Genomic DNA, 21,323 nt, shown 5'->3' with positions numbered 1-21,323 from the left:
GCCTGCATAGTAACTGCTGCAAACATTGCAAGTCGCTGCCAATGTCCACGAAATGGGTCTACATCACACACTATCCAGGCCGGGCTCCAAGAACTGCTGAATATGTTTAACATACACTGACTGCTCTGAGCGGTGGTTGTCTTCAGATTGACCTGAGAGAAACTTTTGTTATGGAAACTATGAGCAAGAGAGCCTACGATCCAAAGTTTTCAAAAGCAAATATATGGAATTGTGGCTAGATTCAATTGACCATGCAAGCCTAATTCGATTTATCCAAGATACAACTGTTCATAACAAGATCATTATCATTAACAAGCTACCTAATTTACAAACCTTGGTGGGCTCTTCTTCTGTCTCTTTCCTCGGCAATCGACAACTTAACCCCCTTACCCTTAGGCAACGACACCCAGGGCTTACCGGCTTCGTCACCGATGATGAACACGTTGTTTTCTCTGGTGACGAAAGTGTGGTCTCTGGCATCCTTGATGTGGACCAAGTTGAAACCACCTCTGTGGTGTTCTTGGTGGATGATGGTACCAACACGACCCATGTTTCTACCACCGGTGACCATGACCAACTTACCGGTTTCGAACTTGATGAAGTCGGTAATCTTGCCAGTGGCCAAGTCGATCTTGACGGTGTCGTTGACTCTGACCAAGGGGTCAGGGTATCTGATAGTTCTACCATCGTGAGTAACAGCGTAAGGGATCAGGCGCTTACCCAATTGGACGGACTTAACCTTAGCCAACTTGTACGAAGCTTCTTCAGCGGTGATTCTGTGGACGGCAAATCTACCCTTGACGTCGTAGATCAAGCGGAAGTTTTCGTTGGTGGCTTCAAGCGAGATGACGTCCATGAACCCGGCGGGGAAGGTGGTGTCAGTTCTCACCTTACCGTCGACCTTGACGTGTTCCTGCATGAGGATGGCCTTGACTTCTCTGCCGTTCAAAGCATACTTCAATCTGTTTCTAATGAAAACGACCAAAGGGAGCGATTCTCTCAACTTGTGGGGACCTTGCGAGGGTCTGGGGGCGTAGGTGCCGGACAACTTGTCCAACATCCAGTGGGAGGGAGCTGCCAATCTCTTCAAGTGCTTCTTGCTGAATTTGTTAGTAAACTGAGACAGTATTTTACGGGAGCCTAAATGTCAAGTAGTGTGTCCACCAATATGAGGAAAAGGTCGCGTGGTAACCAAAAACAAGGATTTCACAGGATCAAAGGTCACGAGAACGTGCCAATAATCTCAATGAAACCATGAACCACTGCTAGTAACCGTTGAAAAGTCACTAACAAAGGTTCAGTTGTTTTTGGACATTCACAAACAAACCACCCCACCGTTTTTGATGGACACTCCACTATCGACAAGGCTCCCAATCCAAGCTAGTCCTTTTGATTAGAAACTAGCTGGTAACCGTTATAACGAACGATCCTTTCTCAGAATCAGTTCTCGGCTTTGTTTATAGTCGCTCGACTTACGGGCCTCTTGCCATCTTTGATAGTAAGTGTAGTGTGTAAAGAAGAAATTTTTTTTCCAGAGGTGAAAAATTTATTGTCGTCGCGACAGCGAGGAGTGCGCGCACGTGACCTAGGGCTAGCAACCCTAATGTTGACTCTACTTGAGAATGATTATCACTAATTTGTAGTGGTGGCGTGACCGTAAGTTGGTTTTTTTCACATGCTAATGCCACCCCCTTAGGTTTATCTCACGCCATCGTATGTATATCATGTGATGATTTACCCCACATTTCGGAGTAGTGATCACATACCAGGGCACGCAACCTTCCCTTATCGCTATCGCTGTGGCTTCCCCCACGTATTCCCCGCCCCATCTACTCCTATTTCCAAACTAAACCAACAATTGCCCTCTTCTCCACACTTGTCTCAACCTGTTATATCTCATATTAGCCTCCAAATAGGCCATATAACCATAGTTAATCATTCCTTAAATATTATGTTACCAGGAGCATTTATGGAGGGGAAGGAGATGGGTGTTGCTCCCCGCATCTACGACACCCCCAAGATCACCCACCAATTTAAGCAGGAATTGCCTGATCGAGCCTAGCATCGCATGACCCTGTTTACTTACCCCGAAATCATCAGCCGATCACCAGCAATCATCAAACCACGCCAAACCATTGCTACCAACATCAGAGAAGGTGGAGACTATAATATTTTCATTGATTGTCGTAATTTAGTTGCTAACGGAGGTAAGCGGAGGCAAACGTGAGTTGCCAACACGAGAGATTTAGTCCAGGGGACAGTGTCTAAGAGAAGAACACAAACTATATCGGAATTCATTACCTATATACGGAGAAAGCTGGAACAACTACTCAACAACCATTGATTAGAGAAGTTCTTCTTATTTTTTTAGTACCACTAGACTTTGACTAGTTTCTTTCATAAACATTTTTTTGTTTTTTATCATTTTTTTTTGTTTTCTCATTGAACTGACAACGAATAGTCAAAGTAGACGAACTTAAAGCCAGTGCCAGGGGTAGACCAATTGTTGCTAGAAGATGGTGATGTAATAGATTGCCAAATGGTTTTTTTTTTTTCAATCGAAACAATCCATTTTCATTGGAATGAATGAACTTTAGTTCAATCCATGTTGGTTTACATGTTCTCCTTATTTTGAAACTACTTCACTTTACCCTTGTTTCAAAAAGTTCTCTTAATTTTTTTTTTTGATTTTCTTATTAATCAATAAGTTAAAGATGAATCGGGGATCAACCTCGATAAAGGATACGGAATATATAGATGGGTCGTCACAGGGGTGTGTGACAGGGGGTGACGAGTTCACGGCTGAAACAGGGGGCGACTAGAAAATGGTGTTTTTGGGGTCCTCTGGGGTGCCGCGGAGGGCCAGGCCCAGATGGAACTCGGCGCCTTGTTCCGCCAACAACGCCTCGGCGGTCTCCGGGGAGCGGTCGCCGTGCATAGCATTGACAGAGGCGCCGGTAGCGCCAGCGCCCGCGGCGCCGGCGCCGGCGCTCGCCGCCAATTTCTCAACTTCGGCGCCCGTCATCACCTTGATCCAGTCAACGTGCAACGAGAACGGGCCGTACTGCTTATCTAATAAGCCAATGCCGACGGTCTTCACCTCGGCCTTGTTTATCTCCGAGCCGTCCTGGATCACCCCCCAATTAGTCATGACAAAGTCATTCAACGGAATCACCACCGTCTCCCATTCGCCGGGGGTGTTAAGGAAAAGCCGGTGCTGGTACAAGTCGGTCACCAAGGGGGTATTGGCCTGTAAGTTGACCAAGTACTTGCGCTTATCGCCGAGGACCCTAAGTGCGAGGGCGTCGTACATCAGCCAATCCCAGTACTGGTTACCCGATAGCCACGAGTCTTTTTGGTCGCGGGTGCGGAACATCGCATATCCCAGACGCGTGACCTCGGGGTTATCTTTGGGTAAGTCCAAGTTTAGGTATCCGTGGAAATGCCCCGTTTGTGAAACAGGGTCAATGTCAAACTCAACGTCAGAATAGCCGCCGATCTCGCGGTCGCAGCGGGTTATGATCGATTCGTGCATCGCTTCCGGTTGTTTGAAGTCCAACACCGTCGCCACCAGCGGCGCGAGGCCCTGGGGCTTCTTGAATAACCCTTTGAAGCTCAGGTTCAACCCCAACGTTCTCAATGACATGTCTGTAGTTTCAGAGTGTGTTTGAGACTTGGTTTCAAAGTGTGTTTCAAAGTAGGTTTTGAAATGGGTTTGAAAAGTTCGGGTTGTGTGGGTTCGCGGTCAATTAAGTGCGCGACGGCTTCCCTTTATATATCTGCCAAAAGTGAGGGGAGCAGTGGCAGTGAGGCAGTGATGGGATCAGCAGCGGGCGCCGGGCGCCAGCGATGGGGGGGCGCCCGATTCCTGCACCTCGGAGTCGGATGCAGGCGAACGTAATTTTTTGAAGGTCCGGGCGTCACCTGTTTCCCCGGAAACTCTCGTGCCGGTGTTAAATTAATAAATGAAGTAATCTCCGCCGGCGATGGAGACCCCGACGATGAAACAATCATTTTGGTTTCAAATTAAATCCAGACTGTTTCATGTTATGTTTTACAATTACAGACGACCGCTGATTTCCGGGGTCTGGGGGGGACGGAGTCACACTTCGNCACACTTCGCACGGGGGGGGGGGTGCTGCGGACATTAATTGCCCTGCTCACACCTCCTTATCAGTGGCGGGGTGTGGCAAGCAAGGGTACTGGAGAAAAAGTGAGGTCAGTTAGTAGCCCTGAGCAGCCCCCAAAATCCACTAGATCCTCGTATCGACAAGGACAACAAAAAGCCCGTCACCTTTTGCTACACTGAGTTTGAAACCGTGATTTTTTCTTACATTGTTTCATGTTGGCCACGTTTCATCCACCTCCGACAGCCTACTAGTTTCATATCACTTGTATCATCCTCGCCATCCGGGGGATGCCGTCGTCAGGTGTCGATAAACTCCGATGTAGTCCTAACCCCCGGCATCGCGTAATCAGGATAAGGCGTGGGTGGTGCATTATCAAACAATCGCATTGAAACAAACCCCCCCCGCAATGGTCGACATTGTCGAGATAATGGGATCAACCAGTACCCCTACCAGTTACTCGCCATTGTTTTGATAGTGGAATGTGGGTGACCTTTCAGCTTAGTCATCGTCGCCACTGCTGACTTATCATTAATCATCATCCGATACGTGTTTCACTAAGTGCTTCAAAAACTAGTCTTTTTTTCAGAATGGTTTAGTAATCTGGCAGTGATGACAAAAGTTGGTCGTCATTTCCCCTATTTTTTTTTTATATTTACCCAGGGTTAGCCTCTCTGCCGCAGGTGGGTGGCCACCTCCCAACAAATTACGGGGTTTGGTATTACGTAATGCGAGGCTGAACTTTCGTCCCATTACGCTATCCTCACCACCGCCACCTTGATATCGGAGCTCGGCGCCCTCGGGGTGGGGAGGTTAGAGGTTACGCAGCCCTGGTCCCTGGTGGCGACGGTGGCGAAAGCCCACCACTCCCAGGCCCCCAAAAGGGGAACTCCGAAGTTAAGATATATATGCAGCACCCCTTAACCCCCGGCTGACCCCGAGCGCCACACGCAACCCCCCGGCGGCGGCCGGGGCCACCTGAAACAAAACAAAGAACATCACGCCACCACCCACCGCACGTCGACGTACCCCATATGTACCCGGTACGTACTCGGTACATACCCCAGATAATAACATCGGCGGTGGTGACCTGTCACACCCGTGGCCGCCCTTGTCCATGTGCCCCTGACCGTTTAGGTTAACGCAAATCCCCTCATCTGGTGCCTTTCACGTGGCGCTATATCCTCATCAAGGTTATACCTCGAGCCAAAACCGTTAGTGGCCTAATTCACATGCCCGTGGTGTCCCCATCTAGATATAACCCACCCCACGGCGCTATACTTTCCCCCCACCCTCCTTAAAACTATCAGAAAAATACTATGGGGAAGGCTAAATACTACGACCCAAACACCGCTGCCTACCTCGACCCGAACAATGACCGCCGGGTGGCCGTCATCACCGGCGGCGCTGGAGGCCTCGGCTGGTACACCATCCTCCACTTGTACCTCCACGGCTACGTGGTGTACATGGCGGCAAGAAACCCGTCCAAGGTGCAGAAGGCAATTGACGAAATTAAGGCAGAAGCACACAAACGGTCTACGGGCCATACGTTTGGCGAGATCAACCACGTGCAAATGGACTTGATGCTGTTGGACTCGGTGAAAACGGCGAGCCAGGAGCTCGCTAAAGCGGAGCCGAAGATCGACATCTTGATTAATAACGCCGGCATCATGGGGGTGCCGTTTGACGTCACCAAGGACGGCTACGAAGTGCAGTACCAGGTGAACTTTGTCGGCCACATGCTCTTGACGGAGCGGCTCATCCCCAACTTGGAAGCCGCCCCTGAAGCCCGAGTGGTGTTCCTTTCTTCGGTCGGCCACAACTTCGCCTACACCTACTTTGACCCCGCCAAAAAAGTCAACCGGTGGCCCAACGCGATGTGGACGTGGGTCCGCTACGGCAACGCCAAGGCGGCGGAGATCCAGTACGTGAAATACATGGCGAAACAGCACCCGCGGATCCTCTGGCTTGCGGTGCACCCGGGGATTGTCGGGGGTACGGCGTTGTACGACCACTGGACGAAGCTCCCCGTGTTGGGCCCGATCTTTAATGCCACCGTCAAAGCTGCTGACGCTGTCGGTGGTGTTTCCGTTGAAGAAGGTTCTCTCTCTAGTCTCCGGGCGGCGCTTGACCAGCTGTTGACGGCGGCTAAAGATAACGGCAAGTACTTGACCACAGGGGGACCGGAGGGGTGTGCTCTGGGCGTCGCCAGCAGTGCTAAGAACGCCGAACGAACCGTCGACTACAACTACGAACAGCTCAAACGGAAGGGGTTCTTGTGAGACAGACTGTGTGTAGTATAATCAATGTGTTCTGATGCCAGTGTAAGCCATCTTCAATCGAGTATATAGGCCTACAGCCAGCCACAGACTAGCCACAGAGTGAATAGAGGTCGTTGTACGAGGCCACTTGTGAGTTTCATTTTTTGACATCTACGGCACAGTCCCTTCTGTGCTGTCCTTCGCTAATGACAAGCGCAATGGATGCCAAGCTCAATCAATCCTCAAGGTCGAGTGATGGAAACCGTCTGGCAGATTGAACCGGTCGATTTTATAATGCACTGCAACTGTTAGCCCTTATTCCTTGAAGCCAGGGGAGTACAAATTGATCGTGTATTCACTAATGGCACTGCACCCTTCAATCCCCTAGTGAACTTGGTTCCAGCAATGGTGCTACGCATCAGTCCCCTGACTAACCTTTAAAACTCACCTGCTCCGCTTGTGCCAGTCTATGTGAATCTATCCATGCCGTATTCCTTCCTCGAGTCTTTCTCTTATCGCACTAGGGGGGGGGTGCGAAACTTTATCGTGCCGTATTTGTGCCACACTCACCCCCTACTTCCACCACGATTGTGCAATTGCGGCGCCATGGCCAACTATTACGATCCGAATACCGCGGAATACTTTGACCCCGCTACCACTAGAAAAGTGGCGGTGGTCACCGGCGGCGCTGGCGGCCTCGGCTGGTACACCATCCTCCACTTGTACCTCCACGGCTACGTGGTGTACATGGCGGCGAGAAATCCGGCTAAAGTGGAGAAAGCCATCGCCGATATCAAGGAAGAGGCGGCAAAGAGGGCCAGCGACCATCCCACGGGCGAGATTCATCATGTGGAGATGGATTTGCTCCTGCTTCAGCTGGTGAAAGAAGCTGCCGAAACTTTGGCGAAAACCGAACCGAAAATCGACATTTTGATCAACAATGCCGGTATCATGGCCGTCCCCTACGAGATCACCAAGGACGGCTACGAAATCCAGTACCAGGTGAACTTTGTCGGCCATTTACTCCTCACGACAAAGCTTTTGCCCAACTTGGAGGCGGCCCCGGCTCCCCGGGTGGTGATGCTTTCGCTGATGGGGCACAAGGCTGCCTTTAAATACTTTGACCCCAGCGATACCATCAACAAGTGGCCTGACGCTGCCTGGACTTGGATCCGTTATGGGGTAGTAAAAGCCGCCGAGATCCAATACGCCAAGTATATGGCGGTTCAACACCCGCGGATCCTCTGGATCTCTGTCCACCCTGGTATTGTTCCCGGCACCAACTTGTTTGACCCGTGGAAACAGGCTCCGTTGCTTGGTCCCATCGTTGGAGCGTCGACCAGGTTCCTTGATTCTACAGTGGGGGTAACCAACGAACAGGGGCTGTACTCGACGCTTCGAGCAGCGCTTGACCCCACTTTGCTGCCGGAAAAGGATAACGGCAAGTATTTAAACACTGGTGGTTCCGAGGCGACGCCGACCCTGGTGGCGAGCGACGCCAACAATGCTAAACGGACAGTGGAGTATAACCTTGAACAATTGAAAGCCAAGGGCTTTTTGTAACGACACTATTTATTCAATATGACGATTTTGCTGAAGACTGAACTATCATGAAAATTTCAGATAAAACGAATTGCTCAATTGAGAGAACTTTGTAATTATCGATGAGTTCGTGTCGATGCCATAGCCAGTTTCTCCATGGTGGCGTGATCGGCAATCTTCAAACCGACGCTGATGTTGCTTTGGTCGACTTTCCCCAAATTGCAATGGCTTCCTAGAGTACCAATCTAAGAAGTAAAAACAATTAAATTGAGGCCAGTAATGAGTCACCATGAAAAATACCAAATGAATCAAATATCTTTTTGCTAACATAATGTTTTCTAACCAAAGCATTGACTATTCTCACATGGGAGATCGAATAACGAAGTTCCCGTTAATACCAAAAAATGGGCCAATTCACCATTCACCAGCCCACATAAATACGGCTTACTCCTCTCTACTCAATTTTGCTCCACTCCATGCCCTACTACGACCCCACCACTGCCGAGTACCTTGACCCCAGCGTCACCCGCAAAGTCGCCGTGATCACCGGCGGCACTACGGGGATCGGGTGGTACACCATTTTGCACTTATACCTCCACGGTTATGTGGTGTACATTGCCGCCAGAGACCCCATCAAAGTGCAAAAGGCGATCACCATCGTCAAGATCGAAGCCACCAACCGCAATTCGGGCCACCCGGTGGGCGAGCTCCACTACGTCGAGATGGACTTGATGCTGTTGCTGCTGGTGAGCCAGGCAGCCGAGAAGTTGGCGATGTTTGAGCCGAAAATCGACATCTTGATCAACAACGCCGGCATCATGGCGGTTAAATACGCCCTTACTGAAGATGGCCACGAAGTGCAACGCCAGGTGAATTTCGTGGGCCACATGCTTCTTACGATGAAGCTCTTACCGCAATTGGAGGCTTCCCCCGCCGCCAGAGTGGTGTTTGTGTCGCTGGCGGGCCACAACTTCGCCTACCGCTACTTCGACCCCACCGACAACATTGAAGGGTGGCCCGACGCCCTCTGGACGTGGGTGCGTTATGGCAACGCCAAAGCCGCCCAGATCCACTTTGTCCGGTACATGGCGAGAGAACACCCCCGTATCCTCTGGCTCGCGGTGCACCCAGGCACCGTTGCCGGCACCAACTTGCTTGACGCCTGGAAGCAGAATTTTGTGCTTAGTCTCGTGATGACGGGTATCGCGAAGGCGGTGGACTATACCGTGGGTATCACCAATGAGGAAGGGCTGTTGTCGACGTTGAGAGCAGCTTTGGACCCGGAATTGCTGGCGGAATCGGATAACGGTGTGTATTTGCTGACTGGGGGTGTGGAGCTGTCGCCGCTGGCAATGGCACGCAGTGGTGCTAACGCTCGGCAGACAGTCGAGTACTACCTCCAGCACATGAAGGAAACGGGTTTCCTTTGAGTCGTTTGTGTCTATGTGTAATGCATCGAAAACTCTGTCAATTGACGTGCACCTGCATGACGTTGGACCCTGTCGTACTTGTAAATTTCACTGACTCGCATAAGCTACTGAATCTGGTAACCTCCGAGGTAGGCTCTGACACCACCTCCATTTTGAGTCAATTATACGACGAACAAGCATGAAAACTACCTATAATCTGAAGGAGACGAATAAATTTTATCAAACCATCTAATTCAATTTAAATCTTCGGATGGTTCATTCAAATTGTTGGTTACGAACCATAAAAGCAATTAACATCTATAGCTTATCAGGGGATACCTCGGGAATTTGCCACCATTCGAATACTCAATGTCCCAGTTATACGACCCCAACACGGCTGTCTATCTCAATCCAGCCGTCAATCGCAAGGTGGCGGTGGTCACCGGGGGTGCCGGTGGCCTCGGCTGGTACACCATTCTCCACTTGTATCTTCATGGATATGTGGTATATATGGCAGCAAGAAATCCGGCTAAAGTGGAGAAAGCGATTGCTGATATCAAAGCGGAAGCCAAGCGAAGATCGCCAGGTCCTACGGTGGGGAAACTTCACTTCGTGGAGATGGACTTAACTCTGCTCCAACTGGTAAAAAATGCCGCTGATACTTTGGCGAACAAGGAGACGAAGATTGACATATTGATCAACAATGCTGGCATCATGGCTGTCCCGTATGAGATTACTCAGGATGGGTATGAGATTCAGTACCAAGTGAACTTTGTGAGCCACATGCTTTTGACCCTTAGGCTTCTACCCCAATTGGAGGCGTCCCCATCACCCCGAGTAGTGTTTGTGACGCTGTTGGGCCACTATCTTTCTTACCGCTACTTTGAACCCAGTGATACCCTCCACTACTGGCCGGATGCTCTCTGGTCGTGGGTGCGCTACGGGGTTGCGAAACTGGCGGATATCCAGTTCACTAAGTATATGGCTAGGGAACACCCTCGCATTCTCTGGCTTTCAGTGCACCCGGGGATCGTGCCTGGCACCGACTTGGCTGCGCTGTGGACCCAGGGCCCTGCGTCAAGCCAAGTTTTCACCCGTTTAAATCTGGTGATTGCCTCTACTTGGGGCATTAGTAACGAGCAAGGGTCGTTTTCGACCCTTCGAGCGGCTTTTGATCCGCATTTGCTGGCGAAGGGGGATAATGGCAAGTTTTTGACTACGGGAGGCGCCGAGGGAAGCGTGCAGTGGGTGGCGAATAATCCCGATAATGCTAAGCGGACGGTGGAGTACAACGTCGCCCAGTTGCGGGCCAACGGGTATTTGTAGCCTGTGTAATTCTTGTTTTGTGATGACTTATACGTTGTTCAAACAATGCTATTAACAAAAATCAATTGATCAAAATACAGACATGTTGGCACAATTGTAGTCGATATTCGTGCGATTTTCAAAAGTTTGAAATCGTCGTGCAAATATCAAAATGTGAAAATTCAAAATGTGGGTTTGCGGATGGTTTTTCGTTGCAAAAATTGCGATACGCCTACGGCAAGTCCCAGGCAAACGAACGCCAATTTCGTCAGATTGCAATTATGATAGAATCACGTCAATCACAGTTCGATCGTCATCATATTGGATTAATTTTACTTAATTATCGACCGCGTTATTCACATGTAATCAGCGTGTAACTCGCTTACGTGGGGGGCGTTCGAGCCTGCTTCGGAAGCAGCCTCAAACGCGAAAGTGCCGAGTCAACCAGCGCGCACATTACTCGATTCGTCAGGGCCCCGAAGAGAGGCAATCCCATACCTTAATCGACAGCATTTGACAATTACTTCCCCACAAATGGCGACGTATAAGTAGCTTATCGTCCCGGAGCCCCTCTAATATCAAAAATCGAAAAAAACACCTCGAAAATGCCGTTCTACGACCCCAGTGCTGCCGCCTACGTCGACCCAGCCACCAACCGAAAAGTGGCCGTAATCACCGGCGGCGCCGTCGGTCTCGGCTGGTACACTATTTTACACTTGTACCTTCATGGCTATGTCATCTATATGGCGGCCAGAAACCCGCAAAAGGTGCAAAATGCCATTGCTAACATCCAAGGAGAAGCCACGCGGCGAAACTCTCGCCACCCGTTGGGAGAAATCCACCATGTGGAGATGGATCTCACCCTGTTGAAGCTGGTGGAGCGAGCGGCAGACCACATTATCGCCACGGAACCGGAAATCGACATTTTGATCAACCATGCCGGCATTTTAGGCGTGCCCCACCAATTGACCGAAGATGGCATTGATATCCAGTACCAAGTGCACGTAGTGGGCCATATCCTCTTAACCGTCAAGTTATTACCCAACTTAGAGGCAGCTCCAGCTCCTCGCGTGGTATTTGTGTCGCTGATGGCTCATTTCCAGGCCTACCGTTATTTTGATCCCACTGAAGTTATTGACGGTTCACCGGAATTATTTTGGTCTTTAGTCCGCTACGGGCTGGCGAAGACCCACCAGATCCATTTCGTTCGAGAAATGGCGACACGGTACCCGAAAGTGCTCTGGTTGGCAGTGCACCCGGGGCTTGTCGGCGGCACTGATATCGTCAACCACAAGAAACTGGCTCCCGGTACCGGCCAGGTGTGGCAGTATTTGCTGAAGCTCGTTGACCATACCATTGGCGTGACTAACGAGCAAGGCCTGGCCTCAAGTTTAAGGGCTGCTCTTGATGGAGATTTTCTGGTGGAGAAAGATAACGGCAAATACTTATCGACGGGGGGCCACGAAGGGTGGATTCTGTGGATCGCCAGTGACCAGCAGTTTGCCCAGCGGACGGTCGAGTGGAATTTAGGGCAATTGCAGCGAAAGGGGTTTATTACTCTGAAATAGACTGAATGGTTCCACCTCTAACTCGATAGAAAGATCGGTAATTCGTTCGTAGTCACAGCAATTATATAACAGACACTGTTGGTGATTACAGAAGCATACGGACTGCTTAAATGACGACTTTCAGTGTAGTGATCTGCTTATTGTCTTTGCTTTGCGGTGCTGATTCACGCGGACGCCATGCACCGACAGCCATGGCTGCAAAAACCGCCCGGGGGACACAACTGTCGGTCGCTGTCTGCCTCCACTGGCAAAATAATAGTACTCTAGACTTGAACGCAATCGGAGTTAAGTAGCAGCGCTCAACATCCCCTTCCGCGAGGTCACCCACTGATATTACCAAATAAGTGACCACGGTCCCCTCAATGTCAATGGTATCGTCCAAATTGTGTCCTGACGTTAATTAACTACACAAATAGTGAAACTTATCCATCTCAATTAGCTCTGCTTCTGCTTCTTTAGCCTCTTAAAGTTGGCATTGCCATGCCTCGTGGGCTGGCCTTATCGACAGTGTGGCCCACGCTCGTGACTACCCCGATAGGTGCCTCACACTTCCCTTTGGCCCCCCCTTGATGGAGGTATCGGTGCTAGTCACGCCAGCAGCATTACCCGCTCTCCCCCTATTCTTACTACCAAAGACAAAAAAGAGAGATGCTAAATAGTGACTCCAAACAGACGCTTTTAGTTTGTACGTGACAACGAAGATTAGCCGAAACAAAAGCAAAGCCACCGTCGTCGCCAGCGGAGGGCGGGGGCCACCGTGAATGACCGTTTAGCAGACGTCACGTAGACGCCACTCTCACTATACTATATTGAGGTGAGGAGGCTCCAGGGCTGCACAACCAGTCATATATACCCGCCTGGTCCACACGCCACACGGCTTATCAATACACCACAAATTACATGTTATTCAAGTTATTAAAGTGAGTATCACTCCAATTAAAGCCCATTGTGTTTCAATTTCACTAACGTTAGCGTGCTTACCGGGGTGGTGTTCCCCGTGTGGGGGCTGTACCGGCTGTTTGAGGCCTATTCCACGGTGGCCAGGCGGGTGGCGCTGGCCCATATCCGAGTCGGCGGGGTTGCCGTGCCCATTGGTGCCTTATTCTCAATGGAGGGAGCGCTGGCTGCTGACCAGCAACGGCTCCAGGGCGCCCTTATCGATATTCAGAAATGGTTCATCTACTGGGTGGTTTACGCGCTGTGGGAAGCAGTGGAGGCAGCGCTCTGTCTCCCGCTGATAATCCCCGTTTACGATTTATGGCGCTGGGGCCTCAGTGTGTGGCTCGTGCTCCCCATGGTGCTACGCCTGGAAGGCGACGATAGTGGGCGTGCTTTCGATGAAAGCGCTGCCTGGGTGGCGTTCACCCAGCTGGGAGCCGGCTGGTGCTATTTCCACTACGTGAAACCGGCCATAGCTCACGTGAGCGATAAGATTAAAGTGGATTTACCCCTGATTCCAGCCAATATTCCCGACTTTGTGTCGCTGGTAAGCCAGGCCAGCCAAGCGCCGTCCAGTGTGGCCAGTGGTAATCGCGGTCCGACCAACTCGCCGCCTCCACAAGCTCCCAGCCTGGCGCTGCTGGCAATGGAGGCGGTGTTCGACTCGCTGTACGTGATGGTCAATCAGCTCAAGGAGAGGTTCGTTAAGCCCAACGATGAGTCAGTGGAGGAACCATCAACCGAACCATTACTAGCTGAAACTGTTAAGGTTTCTGAGGCTAACGATTCAGGCACCAAGGAGTCAGACACGCTTTTGGCATCGTCAAACGAGACTTCTCCCGCTACGAAGAAGAAAAAGGGGTGGATCTGGTAATTGCCCCTCTGTATACGCTAATTATATTCTTTTAGAAGCTATTTACAAGTTCAAATACTGCTCGACGGCGTCGCGGTCGGCGCGCATGTCCATCAACTTCGCCATCTCCGCCACTCTTTTCTTCATCTTAGGTTGCTTGTGTTTAGGGACAAACTGTTGCGGCAATCTCACCTCGTCGTATAACCCGTCAAACGCCTCCTTGGGTTTAAGCGAGTCGGCGCCGACACGGTTCTTTTCCAAGATCGCCTTCATCTCCTGCTCGTGTTCCTGTTTACCTTCGGCGACGATCTCGGGGTCGACTTCCGGCCACACAAACGGCTCGGCCATGTCCACCGTCATCTTCTTGAACTGGGGGCCGCGGTAGCGCCCGTAGTCGTCGCCGCCGCGCTGCCACTTGGCGTGCAACAACTGGACGGTGACGTTCAACGCCCGCAACCCGTACACGTGCCACAAGTAGTCCCTCAAGTCCATCTTGTTGAAGTTACGGGGCACCAAGAACTTCGCCTGGTACGGCAGGTGCTTGGCGTTAGGGCGCAAAAGACACACTCTCGCCTTGGGGAAATACACCGACTTTTCACCGACGCGGAAGTGGGGCTTCCCGGTGGCGATCTCGTCCTGGAACCGCTCGTAGTTGCGCCGGGCGATCTCGTCCGACCGCAGACGGAACTTGATCGGCACCGGCTGGTTCTGTTGCTGGTAGCGCTGGCGGATCTCTTCCAGCGGGAATAGCGTCTTCGTCGGCAGCTGCGAGAGCAACGGCGCCCGCTGGCGGCGGAACCCGTAGCGCGGCGGGTTCATCTCGACATCGTTGACGTTGACGTCGGGGTACTTGCGCCCCCGCGGCACGTAGTGGACGCCTCGAACCAGCTGGGTCCACACACTCCGAAGCCAGTTCATCGCTGGTAAAGTTTTTCGTGCGCCGCCTGAAAAGTGCGACCAGGTGGTGGTCACCGGCGACAGGTATATTTAGGGTCCGAAAATATCATTGATTTAAATAGCTACACCTGTGATTGATTTTGATAGGTTTCAGCCACAAAAGAAAATTTGAATGAGACTATTGCTTGGTGGGTAGATGGTAAAGCATTTCTAGTATATCGTATAAGGTGCGCACTAACAAATACTACCGCAGTTGAAATTATATGATCATTAAGTATTAGCCTAGCAATTGTCTCTTTAGCCTCGTCCTCTTCAAGTAGTCCATCAGCATCACTGACGCCACCACTGCTGCTCGCACTTCCGGCAGTTGGCCGTTAAATATAAATGCATGGGACCGGCGGCCGCCGCTAACGGCACAACTAACCTCAATACGACCATATTCTTTGGGCTTGATACATTTAAACGGTTTAGCCAGCACCACACTCGGTGCACCCGTCCCGTAAACTTCATTCTCATGGATCATCAGGTACCGTCTCTGGCCATCTGGTTCTTCAAAGAGAGAACCGACACACTCAAATTTGTGGTCACCATAACCGGTAACTACTGGTAGATAGATCCTGGAAGTAGGAGCTTCGACGGTTACCCTCATCACCAACCGGCCTTCGTCGTCGTGATAGTCATGGAGCAGTTGGTGGCCATGGTCTCGTTGGGCCATATAGCCTAGGCGAGTTCCCGTGCCGTCAACGATACCGTACTGAACCAGTACTGCCCATGTAGACGTAGCCGTAGGACGCCACAGTCTTTGATCTAGTTCAAACACTTTAAGTTGAGGACTGGTGATCATGGGAGTGTCCAAATGGAAATAATCGTAGATCTCTCCTGGAGTAACCGTAGCAAATTCTGAGGTAACATCACTAGAAATACGTTCTCCAGCCACTTCATCACGTTCCCATCCCAGGGTAGGCACTCTTGGAGGCAGCAGCAATGTGGTAGCCGTGGGCAACAGACCGAGACGCCAGCCGACAAATGCCAATATTATCGCTCGAAATCGATACAGCATGCGTGCCGTATTGACCACACAATCTCCGGGAGCATAGCAGCCGATATTGGCGACGCTAGGACCGCGGTAGCCGTCAGCATCGACCATAGCCACCGCCCACTGGTGCTTTGTGGTAGTCATTGATACGCGAGCAAACTCGTGGTATTCCCCATTTTTAATCATTTCGAGGCTATAGCATTCTCCCTGAGGCAAAATAGACCCGATTATCCCCCGTTTGTTTCTTCCCAAACACACTAAGGGCGACGCCTCGTCGATTTGTACCACTCTCACCACCACGTCGCCAGCAACGGTAGTGATATCAATGAAACGGCATTTAGTAGAGCCGAGGGATCCTCGTTTATCCTCTATAAGCCCCACCAGTGGTAGATTGTGTGCTTTAACACGGTAAGTGGATACCAGCTTCCAATCACCCTCAGCCCTCAAATCACCCGTAGATTCAATGGTAAGCAGGTCACAGTTAAGTAAAGGATCACCAGCAAAGCAATCAGTAGCAGCAAACTTCTTTGGCTGGTCATAGTACAGCGCTAGCTCGGCTTTCACCAGACACCTTCTCAGGGGGGCATTTCCCCGTAAAATGTCACCGTACGCCGGAGGATCGTGGCTGGGGAACTCGGCCCCAGGCTCCGTCCGTCGTCGTCGAAGCTTAAACATCGATTTTGCCCCAGGAAATCTCGTATCTTCAGCCGCACACCCCTATATATAGGGTCCCGAGGGTGACTCTAGGGGCCACAAGAAAAAACCGTCCGAGAAATCGTCCGTCGGGGTCGATTCGGCGTTAGCCCATCCAATCCAATCCCTCAGGTGAAATCGTTTGATTTATGACTGCCCGCCTTAGCCCCAGCCAGGTGGTGTTTATTGCTGTTGACGATTAGTAATCGGAAAACAATGGTAAACGTCACCCTGTGACAGTGAGCCCCTCTTTGGAACCACTGAAAGCTTGAAACAGAGGCAGGCATAGATGAAAGTAAACCTTAGGGAATTAGAAGCCGAGGGAAACTGGGATGAATGAGTAAGGTTAATCGTGAGAAACACAGGTGGTGGAAGTAGTATAAGAGTTTCACAGGCTGGACTGAGATAAGCGCCACTCCTTGATTGTTTTTGAAAGACAATATCGGAAGTCAATAGCCTGAGTCATAGTCCCGTTAGAGCCGATTTTGTGACACCAGAACAAGCCCTTGTCTCATCGTCAATAACATTATTGTTACTCGCGTTGTTGGTCGCCACCCACTATGGGGCAGTAGACTCCTGGAAGACGCACTAGACACCCACTAAACCGCTTAATCACCATCTCAATACCATAAACAGGCTATAACTAAGCATTCTACGTGTCACTTTCACCAAATCAGCCTCTCTCCCCGCTGATTCCACGACCTTCTTCCCCGGTCCCGTCTCGTCGCCACCAGCGGCGAGGCGCGCGAAAATTCTCACGCCGGCTTTTCCACCCACGCCAGCGATGTCCGACGACCACCCCGACGTCTACGAGCTCGACGACGACAACCAGATCACCCCTGAGGACTGCTGGGCGGTGATCTCGCTGTTCTTCCAGGAGAAGGGGTTGGTGTCGCAGCAATTGGACTCGTTCGACGAGTTCATCGAGCTGACGATCCAGGAGTTGGTGTGGGAAGACCTGCGCCTCATCCTCGACCAGCCCGCCCAGCACACTAGCGACGACGACTACGAGAACCGCCGCTATGAAATTAACTTTGGCAAGATCTACATCTCGAAACCGATGCAAACGGAAGGGGATGGGACCACCCACCACTTGTTCCCCCAGGAGGCGAGATTGCGTAATTTGACCTACTCGTCGCCGATCTACGTGGAAATGACCAAGCGGGTATTCACCTCCGACGACCGCCAGCACCGTGGCGACACCGAACTCGACTGGGTGGAGCAGAAAATCGAAAACGAAGGCCAGCCCTCCAAAGTGTACTTGGGTAAAGTGCCCATCATGTTGCGGCTGAAGTTCTGTATGTTGAAAGACCTTGGCGAGCTCGAGTTCTACGAGTTGAAGGAGTGTCCCTACGATATGGGGGGTTACTTCGTGATTAATGGTTCGGAAAAAGTGTTGATTGCCCAGGAAAGACTGGCGGCCAACATCGTCCAAGTATTCAAAAAGGCGGCGCCGCTGCCGGTATCGCATGTCGCTGAAATCCGACTGGCATTGGAGCGGGGGCTGCGCCTCATCTCTTCGATGCAAATCAAACTTTATGGCCGGGAAGGGCTGCTGCTGACGAATAAGACGATCAAGGCCACCTTACCCTATATCAAAGAAGATATCCCCATTGTCATCGTGTTCAGAGCCCTTGGCGTGGTCCCTGACGGTGATATCCTCGAACACATCTGTTACGACGCCAACGACTGGCAGATGCTTGAAATGCTTAAACCGTGTGTCGAAGAAGGGTTTGTCATCCAGGAAAGAGAAGTCGCCCTTGACTTCATCGGGAGAAGAGGGGTATTGGGGATTCGGCGGGAAAAACGGATCCAGTACGCCAAGGACATTTTGCAAAAGGAATTATTGCCTAACATCACCCAGCAAGAAGGGTTTGAAACCCGCAAGGCGTTCTTCCTCGGGTACATGGTCAACCGGCTTTTGCTCGTCGCTCTTGACCGTAAGGAACCCGACGACCGTGACCACTTTGGTAAGAAACGGTTGGACCTTGCCGGCCCGCTTTTGGCGAACCTTTTCCGCATCCTTTTCAAGAAGTTGACCAAGGACATTTACAACTACATGCAGCGGTGCGTCGAGCTGAACAAGGAGTTCAACTTGACCCTCGCCGTCAAATCGCAAACGATCACCGACGGGTTGCGGTACTCGTTGGCCACCGGGAACTGGGGGGAACAGAAGAAGGCGATGACGCTGAGAGCAGGGGTCTCCCAGGTGTTGAACCGTTATACCTACTCGCTGACGTTGTCCCACTTGCGGCGGACGAACACCCCGATCGGCAGAGACGGCAAGATCGCCAAGCCGCGGCAGTTGCACAACACCCACTGGGGGTTGGTGTGTCCCGCCGAGACCCCCGAAGGGCAGGCGTGTGGTTTGGTGAAGAACTTGTCGTTGATGACGTGTATCTCGGTGGGGCAGGACCTGAAGTTGGTGGCGTCGGTGTTGGACGAGTGGGGGATGGAGCCGTTGGAGGACTACGTCCCCAGCAACTCGCCCGAAGCCACGAGAGTGTTCCTCAACGGGGTGTGGTTGGGTACGCATAGAGACCCGGCGATGCTTTTGGAGACGATGCGCCTCATGCGGCGGAAGGAGGAGATCCCCTCCGAAGTGCTGATTATCCGCGATATCCGCGAGCGCGAGTTCAAAGTGTTTACTGACGCCGGGCGTGTGTACCGTCCGTTGTTCATTGTTGACGACGACCGCGAGCTGGACAAGTTCGGCCACTTGAAGCTCACCAAGGAGCACGCCCGCCAGTTGGAGACCCCCGAGATCTTCGAAGACGAAGACGGAACTCCCAAGCCGTGGTCGCATCTCGTGACTAACGGCATTGTCGAATACGTCGACGCCGAGGAAGAAGAGACGATCATGATTGCCATGCTGCCGGAAGACCTCGAACTGCTGAGAAACGCCATGAACGGCATCGTCAAGACGGAGACGGAAGAGGAGATCGACCCCGCCAAGCGGATCACCCAGCTGTTCCTGGGCAAGAACCACACCTTCACTCACTGTGAGATCCACCCGCTGATGATCTTGGGGGTGGCGGCGCTGATTATCCCCTTCCCCGACCACAACCAGTCGCCGCGTAACACTTACCAGTCGGCTATGGGTAAGCAGGCCATGGGGGTGTTTTTGACTAACTACGCCGTGCGCATGGACACCATGGCCAACATCTTATACTACCCGCAAAAGCCGTTGGCCACCACCCGGCTGATGGAGTACTTGAAGTTCCGGGAGTTGCCTGCCGGGCAAAACGCTATCGTGGCCATTCAGTGTTACTCTGGTTACAACCAAGAAGATTCGATGATCATGAACCAATCGCTGATTGATAGAGGGTTGTTCCGCTCGCTTTTCTTCCGCAGTTACATGGACTTGGAAAAGCGCCAGGGGATGAAGGCGTTGGAGACGTTCGAGAAACCCCTGCGTCTGGATACGTTGAGATTGAAGCACGGTACCTACGAGAAGTTGGACGACGACGGGCTCATTGCTCCTGGTGTCAGAGTGTCGGGTGAAGATATCATCATCGGTAAGACTACTCCCATCCCTCCCGATACTGAAGAGTTGGGTCAGCGTACCAACTACCACACCAAGCGTGATGCCTCTACTCCCTTGAGATCGACGGAACTGGGGATCGTCGACCAGGTGCTCCTCACCACTAATGGTGACGGCGCCAAGTTCGTCAAGGTGAGAATGAGAACCACTAAAGTACCGCAAATCGGGGACAAGTTCGCCTCGCGGCACGGGCAAAAGGGGACCATTGGTGTCACCTACCGCCACGAAGATATGCCCTTCACTCGCGAAGGTATCGTCCCCGATTTGATTATCAACCCGCACGCCATTCCCTCGCGGATGACGGTGGCCCACTTGATCGAGTGTTTGCTTTCTAAAGTGTCGGCGTTGCGGGGTATGGAGGGTGACGCCCTGCCGTTCACCAACGTCACCGCCGAGGCGATCTCGCAGTTATTGCGTGCCGAAGGCTACCAGCTGCGTGGGTTTGAAGTGATGTACAACGGGCACACCGGTAAGAAGATCATGGCCCAGGTGTTCTTCGGTCCCACGTACTACCAGAGATTGAGACACATGGTCGACGACAAGATCCACGCCAGAGCCAGAGGTCCCGTTCAAGTGTTGACGAGACAACCCGTCGAAGGTAGACTGAGAGACGGTGGTTTGCGTTTCGGGGAAATGGAGCGTGATTGTATGATTGCCCACGGGGCTGCCGGTTTCCTTAAGGAGAGATTGATGGAAGCCCTGGACTCGTTCAGAGTGCACGTGTGTGGCAAGTGTGGGTTGATGCTGGTGATTGCCAACTTGAAGAAGAACCAGTTCGAGTGCCGCGCCTGCAAGAACAAGACGAACATCTACCAGATCCACATCCCCTACGCCGCCAAGTTGTTGTTCCAGGAGTTGATGGCGATGAACATCACCCCGAGATTGTACACCGAGCGCCTGGGGGTCACCGCCCGGGTGTAAACCGAGACAGAGAAAGATGAGAACTTTACCATAATGATGTAAACGAGAGTCAACATGTAATACGATGAGAAATTCAAGGAGTGTAGTATGATATCAAGAGAACCGATATATCTGAAGCCTGTAGCTGAACAGGAAATCACACAAGTCATTTCTGCTGTTCTTTATTTGTACATAGCTCACCTTGTTAAGTCAAAACAGAACTCCACTTGTATTTTGCATCAGTTAAAA

At 51.6% G+C, this 21,323-nt stretch overlaps 11 protein-coding genes across 11 annotated transcripts; 7 read left to right on the top strand and 4 right to left on the bottom strand. All coding sequences in view use genetic code 12, as the record gives it.

Annotated features, from left to right (window-relative positions):
- Positions 1-325: 325 nt before the first annotated feature.
- RPS42 (40S ribosomal protein eS4) lies at positions 326-1,060 on the bottom strand (the record flags this gene model as incomplete). The annotated part of the gene is made up of 1 exon (XM_034158699.1): positions 326-1,060. The coding sequence occupies one exon, from the start codon at positions 1,058-1,060 to the stop codon at positions 326-328; it is 735 nt and encodes a 244-aa protein (XP_034014664.1).
- A 1,758-nt stretch (positions 1,061-2,818) lies between these two features.
- On the bottom strand, positions 2,819-3,646 carry DIURU_000568 (uncharacterized protein; the record flags this gene model as incomplete). The annotated part of the gene is made up of 1 exon (XM_034158688.1): positions 2,819-3,646. One exon carries the CDS (start codon positions 3,644-3,646, stop codon positions 2,819-2,821), a length of 828 nt encoding a protein of 275 aa, XP_034014663.1.
- A 1,800-nt stretch (positions 3,647-5,446) lies between these two features.
- DIURU_000567 (uncharacterized protein) lies at positions 5,447-6,409 on the top strand (the record flags this gene model as incomplete). The annotated part of the gene is made up of 1 exon (XM_034158677.1): positions 5,447-6,409. One exon carries the CDS (start codon positions 5,447-5,449, stop codon positions 6,407-6,409), a length of 963 nt encoding a protein of 320 aa, XP_034014662.1.
- Positions 6,410-6,994: 585 nt separating this feature from the next.
- DIURU_000566 (uncharacterized protein) lies at positions 6,995-7,951 on the top strand (the record flags this gene model as incomplete). Its single annotated transcript, XM_034158666.1, has 1 exon — positions 6,995-7,951. One exon carries the CDS (start codon positions 6,995-6,997, stop codon positions 7,949-7,951), a length of 957 nt encoding a protein of 318 aa, XP_034014661.1.
- Positions 7,952-8,406: 455 nt separating this feature from the next.
- DIURU_000565 (uncharacterized protein) lies at positions 8,407-9,360 on the top strand (the record flags this gene model as incomplete). The annotated part of the gene is made up of 1 exon (XM_034158655.1): positions 8,407-9,360. One exon carries the CDS (start codon positions 8,407-8,409, stop codon positions 9,358-9,360), a length of 954 nt encoding a protein of 317 aa, XP_034014660.1.
- A 348-nt stretch (positions 9,361-9,708) lies between these two features.
- DIURU_000564 (uncharacterized protein) lies at positions 9,709-10,665 on the top strand (the record flags this gene model as incomplete). Its single annotated transcript, XM_034158644.1, has 1 exon — positions 9,709-10,665. One exon carries the CDS (start codon positions 9,709-9,711, stop codon positions 10,663-10,665), a length of 957 nt encoding a protein of 318 aa, XP_034014659.1.
- A 584-nt stretch (positions 10,666-11,249) lies between these two features.
- Positions 11,250-12,212, top strand: DIURU_000563 (uncharacterized protein; the record flags this gene model as incomplete). The annotated part of the gene is made up of 1 exon (XM_034158633.1): positions 11,250-12,212. The coding sequence occupies one exon, from the start codon at positions 11,250-11,252 to the stop codon at positions 12,210-12,212; it is 963 nt and encodes a 320-aa protein (XP_034014658.1).
- Positions 12,213-13,320: 1,108 nt separating this feature from the next.
- DIURU_000562 (uncharacterized protein) lies at positions 13,321-14,025 on the top strand (the record flags this gene model as incomplete). Its single annotated transcript, XM_034158622.1, has 1 exon — positions 13,321-14,025. One exon carries the CDS (start codon positions 13,321-13,323, stop codon positions 14,023-14,025), a length of 705 nt encoding a protein of 234 aa, XP_034014657.1.
- Positions 14,026-14,067: 42 nt separating this feature from the next.
- On the bottom strand, positions 14,068-14,922 carry MRP20 (mitochondrial 54S ribosomal protein uL23m; the record flags this gene model as incomplete). The annotated part of the gene is made up of 1 exon (XM_034158611.1): positions 14,068-14,922. The coding sequence occupies one exon, from the start codon at positions 14,920-14,922 to the stop codon at positions 14,068-14,070; it is 855 nt and encodes a 284-aa protein (XP_034014656.1).
- Positions 14,923-15,178: 256 nt separating this feature from the next.
- On the bottom strand, positions 15,179-16,612 carry DIURU_000560 (uncharacterized protein; the record flags this gene model as incomplete). The annotated part of the gene is made up of 1 exon (XM_034158600.1): positions 15,179-16,612. One exon carries the CDS (start codon positions 16,610-16,612, stop codon positions 15,179-15,181), a length of 1,434 nt encoding a protein of 477 aa, XP_034014655.1.
- Positions 16,613-17,414: 802 nt separating this feature from the next.
- Positions 17,415-21,095, top strand: DIURU_000559 (DNA-directed RNA polymerase II subunit RPB2; the record flags this gene model as incomplete). Its single annotated transcript, XM_034158588.1, has 1 exon — positions 17,415-21,095. One exon carries the CDS (start codon positions 17,415-17,417, stop codon positions 21,093-21,095), a length of 3,681 nt encoding a protein of 1,226 aa, XP_034014654.1.
- Between the last annotated feature and the right edge of the window lie 228 nt (positions 21,096-21,323).

The sequence above is a fragment of the Diutina rugosa genome, assembly GCF_008704595.1.
Source record: "Diutina rugosa strain CBS 613 chromosome Unknown scaffold55_size80579, whole genome shotgun sequence".
Taxonomy (NCBI): domain Eukaryota; kingdom Fungi; phylum Ascomycota; class Pichiomycetes; order Serinales; family Debaryomycetaceae; genus Diutina; species Diutina rugosa.
The sequence above is the reverse complement of the archived record's forward strand: the minus strand, read 5'-3'. Positions and strand labels throughout refer to the sequence as shown.